Raw genomic sequence first — 13978 nt, 5'->3', positions numbered from 1 at the left:
GCAAGGACACAAGAACGTGGAAGAGGCTGGAAGAGGCTGTCCACTCGGCTTCACACAGGACCTGGAGCAAGTCTCTGCACCAGCCAGACCTGCTGCTCCTGTGCTGTACCATGGTATGAGTAATGCTTATCTACCATGAAGGATTATTTTGGGGTTGGTATTTGTAAATTCTGGGTAGAAAGTAGAGAGCTGTCTGTGTTCAGAGAAAAAGGAATAGTTAGATAAAAAGGAATGGACATAAGGGATGAAGAGGAAATGTTAAGAGATATTTCATGATCAGTGTCTAATAATAAAGCAGACTTGTTGGTGCTTGGCAAATTATTGCAGAAAGAAGAATCTGAGATAGACTTTGGAAATAAGGCAAACCTGCCCTGTCCCACTGTGTGGGGAGCCGGCAAGCCTGCACCACCGCTAGCAGTGTTTGGACTTTGCCTTCTGCAGACATAATGTCCAAAGTTTGTGGAGAGCTGGGGGAGGAGGGGAGGGTAGTGCAAATCTCAGCAAAACCCCTGATATCAGTTACTCTAAATAAATAAAACATGAGTTTCCTAAAACACGTCTCACAGTAGTTTGCCAGAAAGGCAGGCTCTACCAAAATATGGCCACCTTCATGCCTCTCTTTATTTGTGGGTTGTGCACATTGCTTTTATTAGCTGCACTCTATGTTTCAAAAAGTTTGAAACAATCAACTTTAAATATGCCTCCTGGTCCATTTCCTCTTCCAGTCATTGGTAACCTGCATTTGCTGGATATCAGAAGGCAAGATAGGTCATTAATGACGGTAAGAACAAGCATCCTTTGTTATCAGTGTGTTCAGTGTGTTGAATGTTAGAGCTTGCAGTTTGAAACTCTGTCTCCAGGAACTGTTCTGAGATAATTGTTCAGTGCCAAATACAGTTTTTAAAAACTGTAATAAGTTTTAAAGGTTTCAAAATGTCTAAGGAAACTGTTAAATCCCAACTCTGCAAAGATTGATATTAAACATGAGTAGTCCTTGTATGAGAAGAACTGTGCACACATTGAAAGCTATGTGTGTCTGCATCAGTCAGGCCCTGTGGACCTGAATTCTGGCATTTCTTGTGTTGTGAAATACTTGGATATATTTACGTGTCCATGTAACCAAATTGAAAGATAGATACTTAATTGTGGTTGCCAAAAAATCTTGTATTTGTTACTCATGGTGCCAGTTTTTCATGAGAACAGGCATTAATACAGCACAACTTAGATGAGAGATATAAGACAAATCATTTGAAATGGCAAATGGCTTGGAGTTATTTAAGACAAGTTTCTCCATAGGAATTACAAGTGCCTTATGTCTATGTTCCAGAAAAAGGGGGAAATTTCAACCTATTTATTCTCTCAGAGCTAAAATGCAGGACAGTGGACTTTCCATGTGTCAGGACAACAGGGTGTGATTCCAAGACAACAGGGTGTGGTTGATCATGCATTCATCAGGATTGATCACCTAACACCAAGCCTTGATACCATTACATTCCAGGTTGCCAGCAGCCCTCCAACCTGCTTGACACTATTTAGGTAAAAGGAGTTGGCTTCCTGTCTTGCCGCCATCGCCATGGCATGTGAGGGGCCTCCAGAATGCTTATGTGGATGTCTTCATCTCTGTTCTTATTCCACCTGCCAGTCCACACTGGGCTCACCATCCAGCGCTTGGGAGCTGGGAAGCAGTTTGGACTGTGGCTCCTGTTTCAGCCAAGACCAGGAAATCTTCTGCAGAGGTGGATAGGAGAGAAGAGGGATTGGGTTGGTGCATGGGAGTGCTGGGAATAGTGAGCAAAATGAGGTTGGAAAGGAGGGGACATGAGAACCTAGGAGCATAACAGCAGCAGCTTAGTGGAATACAGACATAGAGAAAGGTGGAGGTATCAGGCAGGCTGGCTGCAGCGATGACTTTCCCCCACTGAATCATAGCATCAGAGAGCCAACTGGGAAAGGAGTCTACTGCTGATCAGTCATGGTCATGCCTGCTCTGCCCTGACTGGCGCTGATATAAAGAACTGCAAAGAGTCTGGGCTACAGCGGTGGGCAGGATGAGGGTGGGTTTGATGTGAAGGTGCTGGGATGGGGAAGCAGAGTTGTGCCATAGGATCTTGCACCTGGGGGAGAGGAGCTATTGAGGTGATGACAGAGGCTAGAAACATGACAAACAAACAGGTAACATTGGGGCTGTCTGCAGAGGAAAGCAATTTCTGTGTTGGTAAAGCAGAGTCTTTAGCAGTTGCTGACCCTGTACAAGCAGCACCCTGGAAATGTGCACATCTCCTGGGCCATGGGCTGTTCTTTCCACTGCTGCCCCAGTAACGCTCTGTGCTTTAGCTGGCCTTCCCACGTTCACAGGCAGACACTTGGCACATAAGACATTCCCCTTGCAGGCAGGTCCATGTAATACATTTCATATTGGGCTTGTGGAATTGTAATAATGATTTGATGGCTGACCTGCCAGAAGGCTTTTGAGGTATTAGCAAATAAATGACATGAAATAGAAAATCCTCCCTAAAAGGAGAATCCCTGAAGGATTTCATCATGGAAGTTGCACAGTACATGATGCAGCAACTGAAATATTACTTTGAACTAATGGCCAAAGTCACAGAGTCACAGAATCACAGAATGATTGAGGTTGGAAGGGACCTTTAGAGTTCATCTAGTCCAACCTCCTTGCTCAAGCAGGGTCACCTAGAGCAGGCTGCCTAGGACTGTGTCCAGGTAGCTTTTGAATACCTCCAAAGAAGGAGACTCCACAATCTGTCTAGGCAATCTGTGTCAGTGCTCAGTCACCCTTGCAGTAAAAATGTTTTTCCTTATGTTCAGACAGAACTTCCTGTGCTTCAGTTTGTGCCTGTTGCCTCTCGTCCTATCACTGGAAAGAGTCTGGCTCCGTCTTTTTTACACCCTCCTTTCAGATATTTATACACATATTTATAAGATCCCCCCTGTGCCTTCTCTTCTCCAGGCTGAACAATCCCAGCTCTCTAAGCCTCTCCTCATAAGAGAGATGCTTCAGTCCCTTCATCATCTTAGTAGCCCTTCGCTGGATTTGCTCCGGTAGCTCTATGTCTCTTTTGTACTGGAGAGCCCAGAACTGGACCCAGCACTCCAGATGTGGCCTCACCAGGGCTGAGTAGAGGGGGAGGATCACCTCACTGGACCTGCTGGCAATGCTTTTCCTGATACAGCCCAGAATGCCATTGGCTGCCTTTGCCACAAGGGCACGTTGCTGGCTCATGGTTGACTTGGTGTCCACCAGCACTCCCAGGTCCTTCTCCACAGAGCTGCTTTCCAGCAGGTTGGCCCCCAGCCTGTACTGGTGTGTGGGGTTATTCCTCCCCAGGTGCAGGACTCTGCACTTGCCTTTACTAAACTTCATGAGGTTCCTCTCTGCCCATGTCTCCAGTCTGTAGAGGTCCCTCTGAAAAAATCAATGTCCTGTTAACTATTTTGGCTACAGCATAAATAAAAACTGTCTGGATATGATGCTGAAGTGCAGATTAAACTCTGCCTGGGCTACCTGTTTGCTTGGGCACAGCTGCAGGGGTTACTAAACTTTGAAGCCTTCTCTGGTTTACATTGTCAGAATTGGTCTCCTCTTACAGGATACCAGACTAGATCTCATGATGGTTTTATATGATTATAACTCCATTGCTCTCCATCAAGTCTTAAATCATTGTAAGGCCTGGCAAGATCATGTTTGTGAGCCTCCAGAGAGCTCTTTCTACCCAGTAGCTCAAATCTTACTATCAAGTTTTAGTGGTTGGTATAAAACCTGTCCTGCTATGCAGTGGCTTGAAAGCTATGTTCTAGCAGAAGCAAGAGTATATTATTGTGGTAATTCACTGAGATAGGCCAAATGTACGATGGTTTCTTATGCCTTGATATATCCATTCTAGGTGAGTCATATTATATATCTTTGTGTTAATTGTGACAAAGCTTCTATTTAATTTGCTGTAATAAATAAGGATGCCTCTGCTCTTTCATCCTTTTGTGGTGGACTGTAGCATTGCAACCTGCCAGGTCAGTTGATCCATTGCTATCTGGCCACTGTTCTTGATGCTTTTGTGCTATTGTTAGTATCGTAAGTGTCGTGTTATGTTCTGCCTGTTTTAACCCACTGAACCAAACTATATGAGTACAACCAACTCAGAATAGGAGTGAGTTTATGGAAACTGTTGGGTTAAGTAGACCAGTGTTCGTTTGGTCTGATTTCTGTTTCATTTGAGTGTCCCAAGGCTTAAACTTTGGCATCCCTCCAGCCCTCCTGACCACAGAACAAGGAGTGAAGGCAATTCTTTAACCACCGCAGCAGGATGTGCTGCTTCCACTGATGACTTCCTTGCTGTGCTTTTTCTTTCTCCCTAGATTTCAGAGAAATACGGCCCAGTGTTCACTGTCCATTTGGGGTTCCAGTGGACTGTGGTGCTGACTGGCTATGAAGCAGTAAAAGAAGCCCTTCTGAACACTCCTGACGTATTTGCAGACAGACCAGCTATACCCATATTCTATCACATCCAGCATGGAAATGGTACGAGCAGTTTGGAAAGATGAGGACGTGTTTACTATACTGTTCTCAAATGTGTTGTTGGAATTGCAACAGTATTTAAGAGTCTTGAGCCAGGCCCTTACAGTCAAGACCTACATTTTGGAGGACTTGGGAGGGGGTTGTTTGTTTTTAAGAGAAATGCCCCATCATTTTTTTGCTTTTAGAGGCACTTGGGTCACATTTTGAGGATTTTTTGCAGTGCAGAGGATGGAAATTATTTTTCACATGAAAGCTGAGGTTCTTATGCAATCTCTTTGCTGCAGTAACTGGAAGTTCAGACAAAGACAGGATCATGCATGACTCACGATAAAGACTGCAAGAACTGGCAAGAGTGCAATAGCATGGGCTGTTCATACCTCAAACAATTACTTCTGTAAACAGATTTTTGGCATGTTTCTGAACTGCATGTTAAAAAGTAATATATTGCCCAAGACTAGACATTGAAAAACAATGAAGGGACTAATCCAGGGCTGAAAGGAAAAGATTTGATGACCTAATATGTATAGAATGCGTACAGCATGTGGGTCTTTTTCTTCTTGTTTTATAATAGCGAGGCCCAGTGTGAGGAAGGGCACACTGTGCTACTTTCCTAACCAGCATATGAAGACATAGACTATGTTCAGTCCTTGAAGCCTCCCTGGGAAAGGAGGACTTCTGAATTAAACCCAAGCAACTCTGTGTCCTCTTGGCTGAACGTTTCCAACTGTGCTGTCTGGGACAGACCAGCATAGCACAGCACTGAAAAGAAACGCTTGAAAGTTATCGCCATGTTCCAGCTTCTTGCAGCTCCTTTGCAGGAGGAAAGGTGCCTCCCTAACGCCCATTCCTTGTCTTCCTGCACAGTGAAAAGTTCATCCTCTAAAACACCAGCTGTTAAGTGAAGTGGTTTATGTTTGTGATGTGGACAAAACAGTGTCATCTGCTCCTAGCCTTGCTCTCTGAAACAGCTGGGTTGTTTTTTTAGGGAAAAACAACTCAGTCTGAGACAAATACCATACAAAGTGCATTTTGCTGTGTGTGGCTGCAAAGAGACAAAGCTAGAAACAAGCAAAACTCAGAGCTTTGGTGTGAACAGCAATTGACTGTTTAAACGATTGGCTCCTGCCCTAATGAACCTACCTGGGTATGTGCCTGTCTAGGCCAGCCCTGCAGCAAGCACTCCAGTCCTCTCCCCAGCAGGCTTTTCCAGGGAGGATTGCCTGGAAAATATCTGTGCTGCCTGACTGTGTTTTCAGTGTTTCTTTGAAAATCCCGTACCGCCTTGGCAAACACGACATGCAATCCCTCTGCAGGTGTGTTCTTTTCTTCTCGAGAGCTCTGGAAAACAACACGCAGGTTCACCATGGCAACCATGCGGGATCTTGGCGTGGGGAAACGACTGCTGGAGGAAAGGATTCTGGAAGAGCTTCACTTTCTTGTCGACCTGATCAAGTCCTTCAAAGGTGGGCTGGAGATTTAGAGATGAAGCATCAGTTGTTTTATGTTGCTTTACAGAGCCACTGTAAAGACCTCTGGGTTGCTTCAGAAATGACAAATACAGTTACAATTTTGTTCATTTTTAGGTGGACCTTTCAGATTACGATTTTTGAATACGGCCCCCACCAACATCACTTTTGCTATACTCTTTGGGAAAAGGTTTGATTATAAAGACCCAACATTTGTCACTCTCTTAAGACTCATAGATGAAGTCATGCTTCTTCTTGGCTCTCCATTCTTGCATGTAAGTTGCCCTCTGTGCTGAAATGCTCCAGTATCTTGTCTGAGTTGGTTGGTCAAGCAGATTTCTATCGCTGGACAGTTTTTGAGAATCTTGAGGGTATTGAAACTTAAGATTCTTTGCTCTGTGTTTTTCCTGCTTTATGAAATCCCATTGCATATACTACAGTGCCCTGCAGAGAAAGTCCAGTATCACAGAGTACCACTAGAACAAAAGTGTGAATGTGACCTCGCCAGCAGAAAGCAGGAGCTATGCAGAGCGGGAGAAAGCCCAGGAGCATCAGTGGAAATCCACACTATAGACTCTGGCCTTTATATATTGGGTTTTAGTCACATTATCTAGCAAACTTTGCAGTTTAAGGTAACTTGTAGTCTCCCATGAGGAAACATACTCTAATATAGGACGGATCTGGAATTTGGGCAACCTTCTTTCTTCAACATTTCACAGTAACTGCAGGAAAAATTTCCTGGTGTGTGCCTCAAAACTGTTTGTCACATTTTGCCAGAGAGTTCAGAGGGATTCTGCTTACTTCTTTTTTTTCTTTTAATTTTTTTTTTGGTCAGTGTTTTTCCAGCTGTTGACAAAGTACCAGTAGTACCCAGAACAAAACACAAAAAACCAGCAACTCCTACTCCCTAATATTTGCAGTCCAAACAGGTCTCAGATGGAAGAGACAGGGGAATCAGGTGCCTCTTGGAGGGAATGAGCAGGGTTTCTTTCTTTTAGAACACACCAGTGATAAAACTATTGAAAGGCTGACTTTCTGTGTGCATGTACCATTGGAAATAGCCTGGCCTATGTCAGTTAATGTCTGCTGAATGCTATGTGACTGTCCCAAAAGTAACCGCTTGTTGTAGGGACAAGTCTGCGGGTATTTAGGAGTTACTGGCATTTGGTATCATGGCTGTCATCATGGCATTAAATCAACTGGAAAGTGAGGGCATGCTTGCTAGATAGAGCAGCACAAAAAGTGTATTCCAACTAAGAGGTTCTTACCTGAGCAAACAGCTTTTGTTAAGTTTAATCCTCCATCACAAGGACAAGAGTATTAGTTACTTAAGTTAATATCAAAACAGTCGTCCAAAAAGCTGTTTTAAAAAAGCACTGATGCTGATGAATTTGTCACCTGTCTGAGAATTATTTACAACAAAAAAAATGGGCAACATCCTTTTTTTTTAACTTTAAAGCAGGCTTAGATTTTGCAGAAAACAGCAAAAACTATAACCAATTAGTGCAAGGTAAAGCATGAGATTTGTAATTTTTATTCTGCAGCCTGTTTATTTATAACATTGAGAAACGGTGTAAGTAATCCCCCTGCACATAAAGTGAAACTGTTTATTGTGCTGTGAAATTTAATGGTGCTGAGAACTGAGTGTAATTGATTTATAATTCATGTGAAAGTTAAAAATGATGATCTAACAACTTTAAAACGTAAGTATTTTGGCTTGCTAGACATTTGGGGTTTCCTTTGCTAAAACGTAATGCTTTATCTTTTTGCTTTATTACCACTTTAAAAATGTAATTTCATTGTTTCACCAGTTTACTATCACTTTCCCTTAATTGTATTTTTTAATTCGTGTTTATAGGCTATGTCTAGACAAGTCTGATAGGCTCATTTATTTCTGTAGAGAATTTTTAATAAGAGGAGACATTTTATACACTTAAATTTTTTAGTTACCAAAAAATGAGAGACTCCAATAACATGTCATTTGGTTATGCACATAAATGGTTTCTTCATTATGATACTTAAGTTTTACAACATAATGGGTGAATTTATTTTTTTTGTTTTAATCTTGTTTTGCTGAGTTTTTTTCCTTTTTTCCTTTTTAGTTATTTAATTTCTACCCATTCCTTGGATTTCTCTTCAGACCTCACAAGATGATACTGAAAAAGGTGGAAGAGGTGTGTGTGATCTTAAACAAACACATCAAGGAAAGCAAAAAAACCATTAATGGAAACAACTTGACGAGCTACATTGATGCATTAGTATTCAAACAGCAAGAGGTATTTTAACAATATGTTGACTCCTAGTGTGATATCTTGTGCAGAGACGCTCAAAGTTGCTTGCCTAATGAACACGCTCTATTAAGGTCTATATGGAAATATTTATATTTGGGGTAAACATTCTCTTATCATAACACAGATTTTTCATCCTTGTTAAGTACTGGATACTGCAGGAAAAGCAAGAAAGAATTCACTAGACCATGTAGCACAAAAGCATAAAGCTTGTCCTCAGGTGTCAGCTATGGTCTCTTCCATACTGGAGAAGGCATCAAACTCACAAGCACCACGCAAGCGTTTTGCGAATCACTCTCTGCACTCAGCTCCTCTGCACATGTGACACTTTGTCCCTGCGGCACCAGGCGGGCACCTCTCATCTCTTCTCAGGCTTCTCAGGATCCACAGACACAGCTGGAAGTGCTGAGTGTATTAGGTCACTACTGCCCAGAGCATATAAATGCCATGAGGTGTTGGAAAATCAAAGAATTTGTCAAAATATTTCAAATTATTGGCAAAATCTTGAGTTCCAAAATATTTCTGCTGAAAACTGATGCATTTCTATGCTGAAATATTAATGCAAGGCATCACAGGACTTGTAATTCACTTGCTTCCCTCTCCAGTGCCTCTGAAGACTAAGTTACCCCCTTGGATGGTATGTCCTATGACATCCTGCAGGGTGCATCCCTTATAGATAATGAGAGGCATTCTATCATGACAGTCATCACTAAAAAAAAGTGTCAAAAAATTAATAAATAGATGTGTCTCAGACTGCAGAAGTATTTGCATATAACAAAGAGTGGATGTTGGAGGTGGTTCCCAGAGAAAATGGGGGTTTTCAGCTCTCTTCCGCATCCCATGATCATATGACTCTGGATTTGAGAGGCCACATAGAAGCACCATTCTAGTTCTGCCTTTTTCTTTTTGTTTCTCTAAAGGAGAAAGATAAAAGCAATACCTCCTTTTATGATGCAAATGTACTGGCCTCTGCACTGGACCTGCTCATGGCTGGCACCGAGACAACGTCCACAACATTGCAATGGGCCATCCTGCTGATGATGAAGTACCCTGATATTCAGAGTAAGACACCTTTATGGTTTTGCTTTTCATAGAGAGAGTACTGTTAGATCTCTGCAGTGACTTCATGAATGCTGATTCCCTGTGAAAGCTTCATAGCTTCTCATGTATGCCAGAGCATTCAAAATCTGCACATCTGAAACTTGCCCATCTCTGTCTAAGCATTTATGCTGCCATTCAGGGCTAAAGGATCTGTTGGGTTGTTCTCATATCTGCTCTCAGGCGCTGTGCAACCTCCTGCCATGCCACTCTTCACTGTGCTGGGGTCGTTCTGCCAACAGTCAGCTGGGGCTGGGATTTGGAAGGTGCTTTACCACTGAGGGAAACTCAGTTTATGCCTTTTCCTTTTCCTTGCAGGAAAGGTGCATGCAGAGATTGAGCGAGTTCTTGGCCCTGGCTGCTTGCCTACCTTTGAGGACCGGAAAAACATGCCGTTTACCAATGCAGTGATCCATGAAGTGCAGAGATTTGTCACCCTCCTGCCACATGTTCCACGGTGCACCTCTACTGACACTTACTTTAAAGGCTACTTCATCCCCAAGGTACATGCTGCTCTCAAGACGAAGAGTGGGGTGGTTCCCTTGCAGCACACCAGTGACCCACAGTGGGAAATGTCACAGGAAGAGAGGGAGCCTGAGAGGCAGGGCTGTTGATGGGAAGGAGCCAGTTCCCTAATTCCCCATCTCCTCAGTGTCCAGATCTATGGCAGTGTGACTTCATGGTTATACAACCAACTTCCCATTGCCTGTAACTTCCCTTTTCTCATTCAATCCTCATAACCTGGAATCTTCCTTATTCTTTTAACTCCCTCCCTTGGTATTCATCGCCCTATAAAACTGTGCTGACTTTGGAGTATCACAGCATTGTCTCGTTGCCTGTTTGAGGCAAGCAGAGAGCAGCTGGCTAGGAGAGAAGCCTGGCTCACATCTCTCTTTTGCTTCATAATTTGGGCACAGCCGATAACCATTATTAATAATCATTATTAATAATCATATATTAGATAGTAATTCTAGCAAACTGGCTATCCCCACTAACTAAGGGTCTTCTGGTCATATAGAAGTCCAGAAGTTAGTTTTTCAGAGGTAGAAGTTGGCTTGCAGACACAGCCCAAAGGGAGGTATGATTCAAGAGGTTGAATGGGCAAAGCCAGAAGTTTGCTACTTCTACACTGGCTAAAGCTGAAAGTGGTTATGCTGCAGGGAACAACAGTGATTCCTCTGCTCACCTCTGTACTGCTGGATAAAACGCAATGGGAGACACCAGATGAATTCAACCCCAACCATTTCCTTGATGCAGATGGGAACTTCGTAAAGAAGAAAGCTTTCCTGCCCTTCTCCACAGGGAACAAAAGTGTTTGATCCTGCACAGAGCTCAGAGTGCTCAGTGCCACTCAGAAGACAGTAGTCAAGGGACAAGATAAGAGTCTCTGTTAGGAACAGCACACAGACTAGTGATGGGGATATTTTAGAAATATCTGTCCTGGGTTCCGATGTGTTGCAAACAGCCTCTCAGCCCACACTTGGAGGCACACTGGGCCCTGGTATATTGTTTAAAGACACCACTGGGAACTACAAAAGACTCAACACCTTCAAGCAAGAGCCTGCTTTGCCTTGGGAAGGCCAATTTCCAGGTTCAGTTCCCAGATCAATTCCTTGCAGGCTCTGACTTTAACAGCCCTTTTCAAGGCTGGTACAGTCAGAGACTGTTACATCGGAGGGCTGTTGCATCGGAGACCAGTGGCAATGGCTGCTGAATATCAGTCTGTGCTATTTTGCATTTCTGCCTATACTGTCCCTCACACTACTCTTACCAAGTAGTAGAGAAGAGCTGTTGAGCTGAGCCACCGCTTACCTAATCACACTACAAATGGCCATGCTTTTGGCATTGCAGGGCGGAGAAACTGCATTGGAGAAAGTCTTGCCACGGTGGAGCTCTTCATCTTCTTCACAGGCTTGATCCAGAAATTTACTTTTAAGCCCCCACCTGGGGTCAAAGAATCTGAGCTGGACACGACTGCAGAAGCTGGATTCACCATGAGACCTCATCCACAGTGTGCCTGCGCTGTGCTACGAGAATAAACCCAAGGCTCTAAACAGAGAAAAATCCATGTAATTGTTTTGCACAGAGTCCAACATATGCACAAAGGAGAAACCAGATCCCTTTGCAGTAGAAACAGCTAGTGTCTTCTTACTCAAAGCCTTGCAAGCACTGACTATATGCTTAAAATATTTGTTGAGCAAATATTTTTCTAAGAAGTTGAGGAGAGCCAGTGGGTAAGGTTACCTGGAAAATTCCAGCCAGATACATGACTGAAAATGGCAGAACAGTAGCTACTTTCCTTTACACATTAAATACATGATGTAAGAACTTATCCTAGTTCTGAGTGTCTGGGAGAGAATGTTTCTCAGCAGTGGGTTATTTCTTCATTTGGAGAGCAATGTAAGATACAGATGTGTCATTCCCAAATCCCAGCTCTTTTCCCATTCCCTACTGTACAGCTAATATACTGTTCCCAGATACCTGCTCTTTCTATGTCCTATGGATGCTCCTCCAATACCTTCCAGACTTCCAGGTATTGAACCTTGGACTTTTTAGGTTCCCCTTGCTCTGAGGAACCTCAGCATAGTTTCTTGTGACTCTCTGGCCCTTTCTGGGCACTGGCTCTGCCACCCCTGCACTGATGTAGGACTTAACAGATCTCCACCGAGAAGTCAAAACCCCCCTCTTCTACATTTTTCCAAAGGTAGCTCAGATGCGTAAGCACAACCTCTTTTCAGACTACCAGGTTTGGACAAACAGGCATGCAAACATTGCAAAGATGCTTCTAAAATGCTCTTTCCTTAAGTGGCACAGAAGCTGGGCAAACCCAGGCAGAGTGAGAGAAAACTCATCCATCTCCCCTTTCCTTCCTTCTCCCAGTGTTCTGTGAAATTTGTCGGGATCCTCCCTTTTCCTTACATTGTTATCTCTTCTCCTCTGGAAGGACTAGAGATGGAACTTCATCTCATCCCCTCATCAATGCAGGCAATAGGACACTTATTCATAGCAGCTGGCTTCTTCCTTGATCTGAAATGCTGAGTGGCAGCCAGAAGGATCTAATAAGACTGCAGTGAGAGGTGAGCTGAACCATTGTCCCACAAGGTGTTTCATCACGTAAACACCTGGGAGAGAACGAGATGGAAGAAAATCCCCTTATGCTCCAGAATGGGAAGGAGAAGACTCCTCCTGTTCCCAGCTTACCACATGATTCTTCCAGGTTAGTGATAAATACTGCATATGTCTCTGTGCACCCAGCCTTGCTTGCAGGTGAACCCATTTGAATCAGGGGTGTGTAAAGCCTCAAAGCTTAACTCTGCTCTCCTTATAAAGCCCTAATCGTGCATGGCAGGGCATTTTACCCCAGGAAGGACCGCAGGGCTGGGCTGTCTGTCACTCAAAGGGATTGTGGTGCCATCTCGTGGCAAAAGGAAAATAGAAACAATATTCTGCACAATGGTTACTGCTCTGGCCAGCGTGCAGAGGGATTTCAAATATAAGACAGCCCACATTTTATGAATCTGTACAGCTGCTGCAATCCTTGCAGTTGAGCGTTGCCCCTTTGAGAGCACCAGCTCCTGGTTGTGTAGCACTGAGGGTGCCAGGCTGGGCTGCAGGCTGGCTCCAGGCTGATCACGGGCGCCTGCCACAGGGCACACTGCCCAGCCTGCTGCAGGCCACGGACATGGTGTGAAATGGAGTAGTTCAGACCTTTAAAATCAAACCACCTGTCCTGCCCCCAGACCTTTGTCTTCTCTTCAGACCAGTGTTTTGCAGGGCACAAACATGTTTTGCAGCTAGAAGGAAGACCCTCAGGGCCACTGAGGAATGTGGAGATGATATTTCCACCCATTTTTAAGCCCCAAGAGCCAATGTTTTCTGCTAGATAAATCTGTAGCTGAGTCATAATCAATGTTCTGCCATCATTTGGCTGAACAAATGAATGGGAGGAGGCACTTTCTCTTGCGGAGATATATTCAGCTGTCTAATTCTGTGTGCTTGGGTGTGATCACTTCTATCCATCTGCTAATGCAAGCCCAAATAAGATACATTTTTTAAAGGAATTGAGGAACTGGTATTCCTGTGCAAATTTGCACATGGTAGTTCATATCTCTTGTTGGTATTCCCTGATGCACTGGTATTGCTCGGTCTTCCTAGATTTCTGTATGTGGCCAGCAATACTGCAGACTATGGTCTGCCTGCCAGAGAGTACCGGCATGGAAAGTGATGTCTGGAAAGTGCAGGCACTGAAGGTTGCTATGCAGTGTAGGAAAGCCATCTCTCTCCTTCGAAGCCAAGACTCCCAAAGCCAGTGACAATGAGTCAGGTCTGAGGTTCCCCCAGTGAATTAGTTCAGATTTGAACCCAGCCCCTTGCTTTCTGGTTCCATTCCTCCCACCCCCAGTGGATTATTGTCACATCTGTCTTTTGAGTTCACATGACTATCAGGAAGGAGTTAGAGCAGGAACAGTCCTGCTCTGTCATAAGCCAAAGGCAAAAATCTTTTTGATTTCAGCAAAGCCAGGATTTCCTTCAGCCTTTCAGCCGCTTCACAGCTGCTGTGGCAGGGTAGACAGGGCTGTCGGGAAAGCCAAGGT

The 13978-nt window shown here is 43.9% G+C and overlaps 1 protein-coding gene across 1 annotated transcript; it reads left to right on the top strand.

Moving 5' to 3' along the window:
- Positions 1-598: 598 nt before the first annotated feature.
- CYP2W1 (cytochrome P450 family 2 subfamily W member 1) lies at positions 599-11539 on the top strand. The gene is made up of 9 exons (XM_067305939.1): positions 599-781; positions 4372-4534; positions 5845-5994; positions 6115-6272; positions 8100-8273; positions 9206-9347; positions 9702-9886; positions 10544-10694; positions 11235-11539. The coding sequence occupies exons 1-9, from the start codon at positions 599-601 to the stop codon at positions 11420-11422; spliced, it is 1494 nt and encodes a 497-aa protein (XP_067162040.1). The 3' UTR covers positions 11423-11539.
- The last annotated feature ends 2439 nt before the right edge of the window (positions 11540-13978 follow it).

The sequence above is a fragment of the Apteryx mantelli genome, chromosome 16 (genome assembly GCF_036417845.1).
Source record: "Apteryx mantelli isolate bAptMan1 chromosome 16, bAptMan1.hap1, whole genome shotgun sequence".
NCBI classification, from domain to species: domain Eukaryota; kingdom Metazoa; phylum Chordata; class Aves; order Apterygiformes; family Apterygidae; genus Apteryx; species Apteryx mantelli.
Note: the sequence above shows the minus strand (reverse complement) of the source record. Positions and strands in the feature narration are given on the sequence as shown.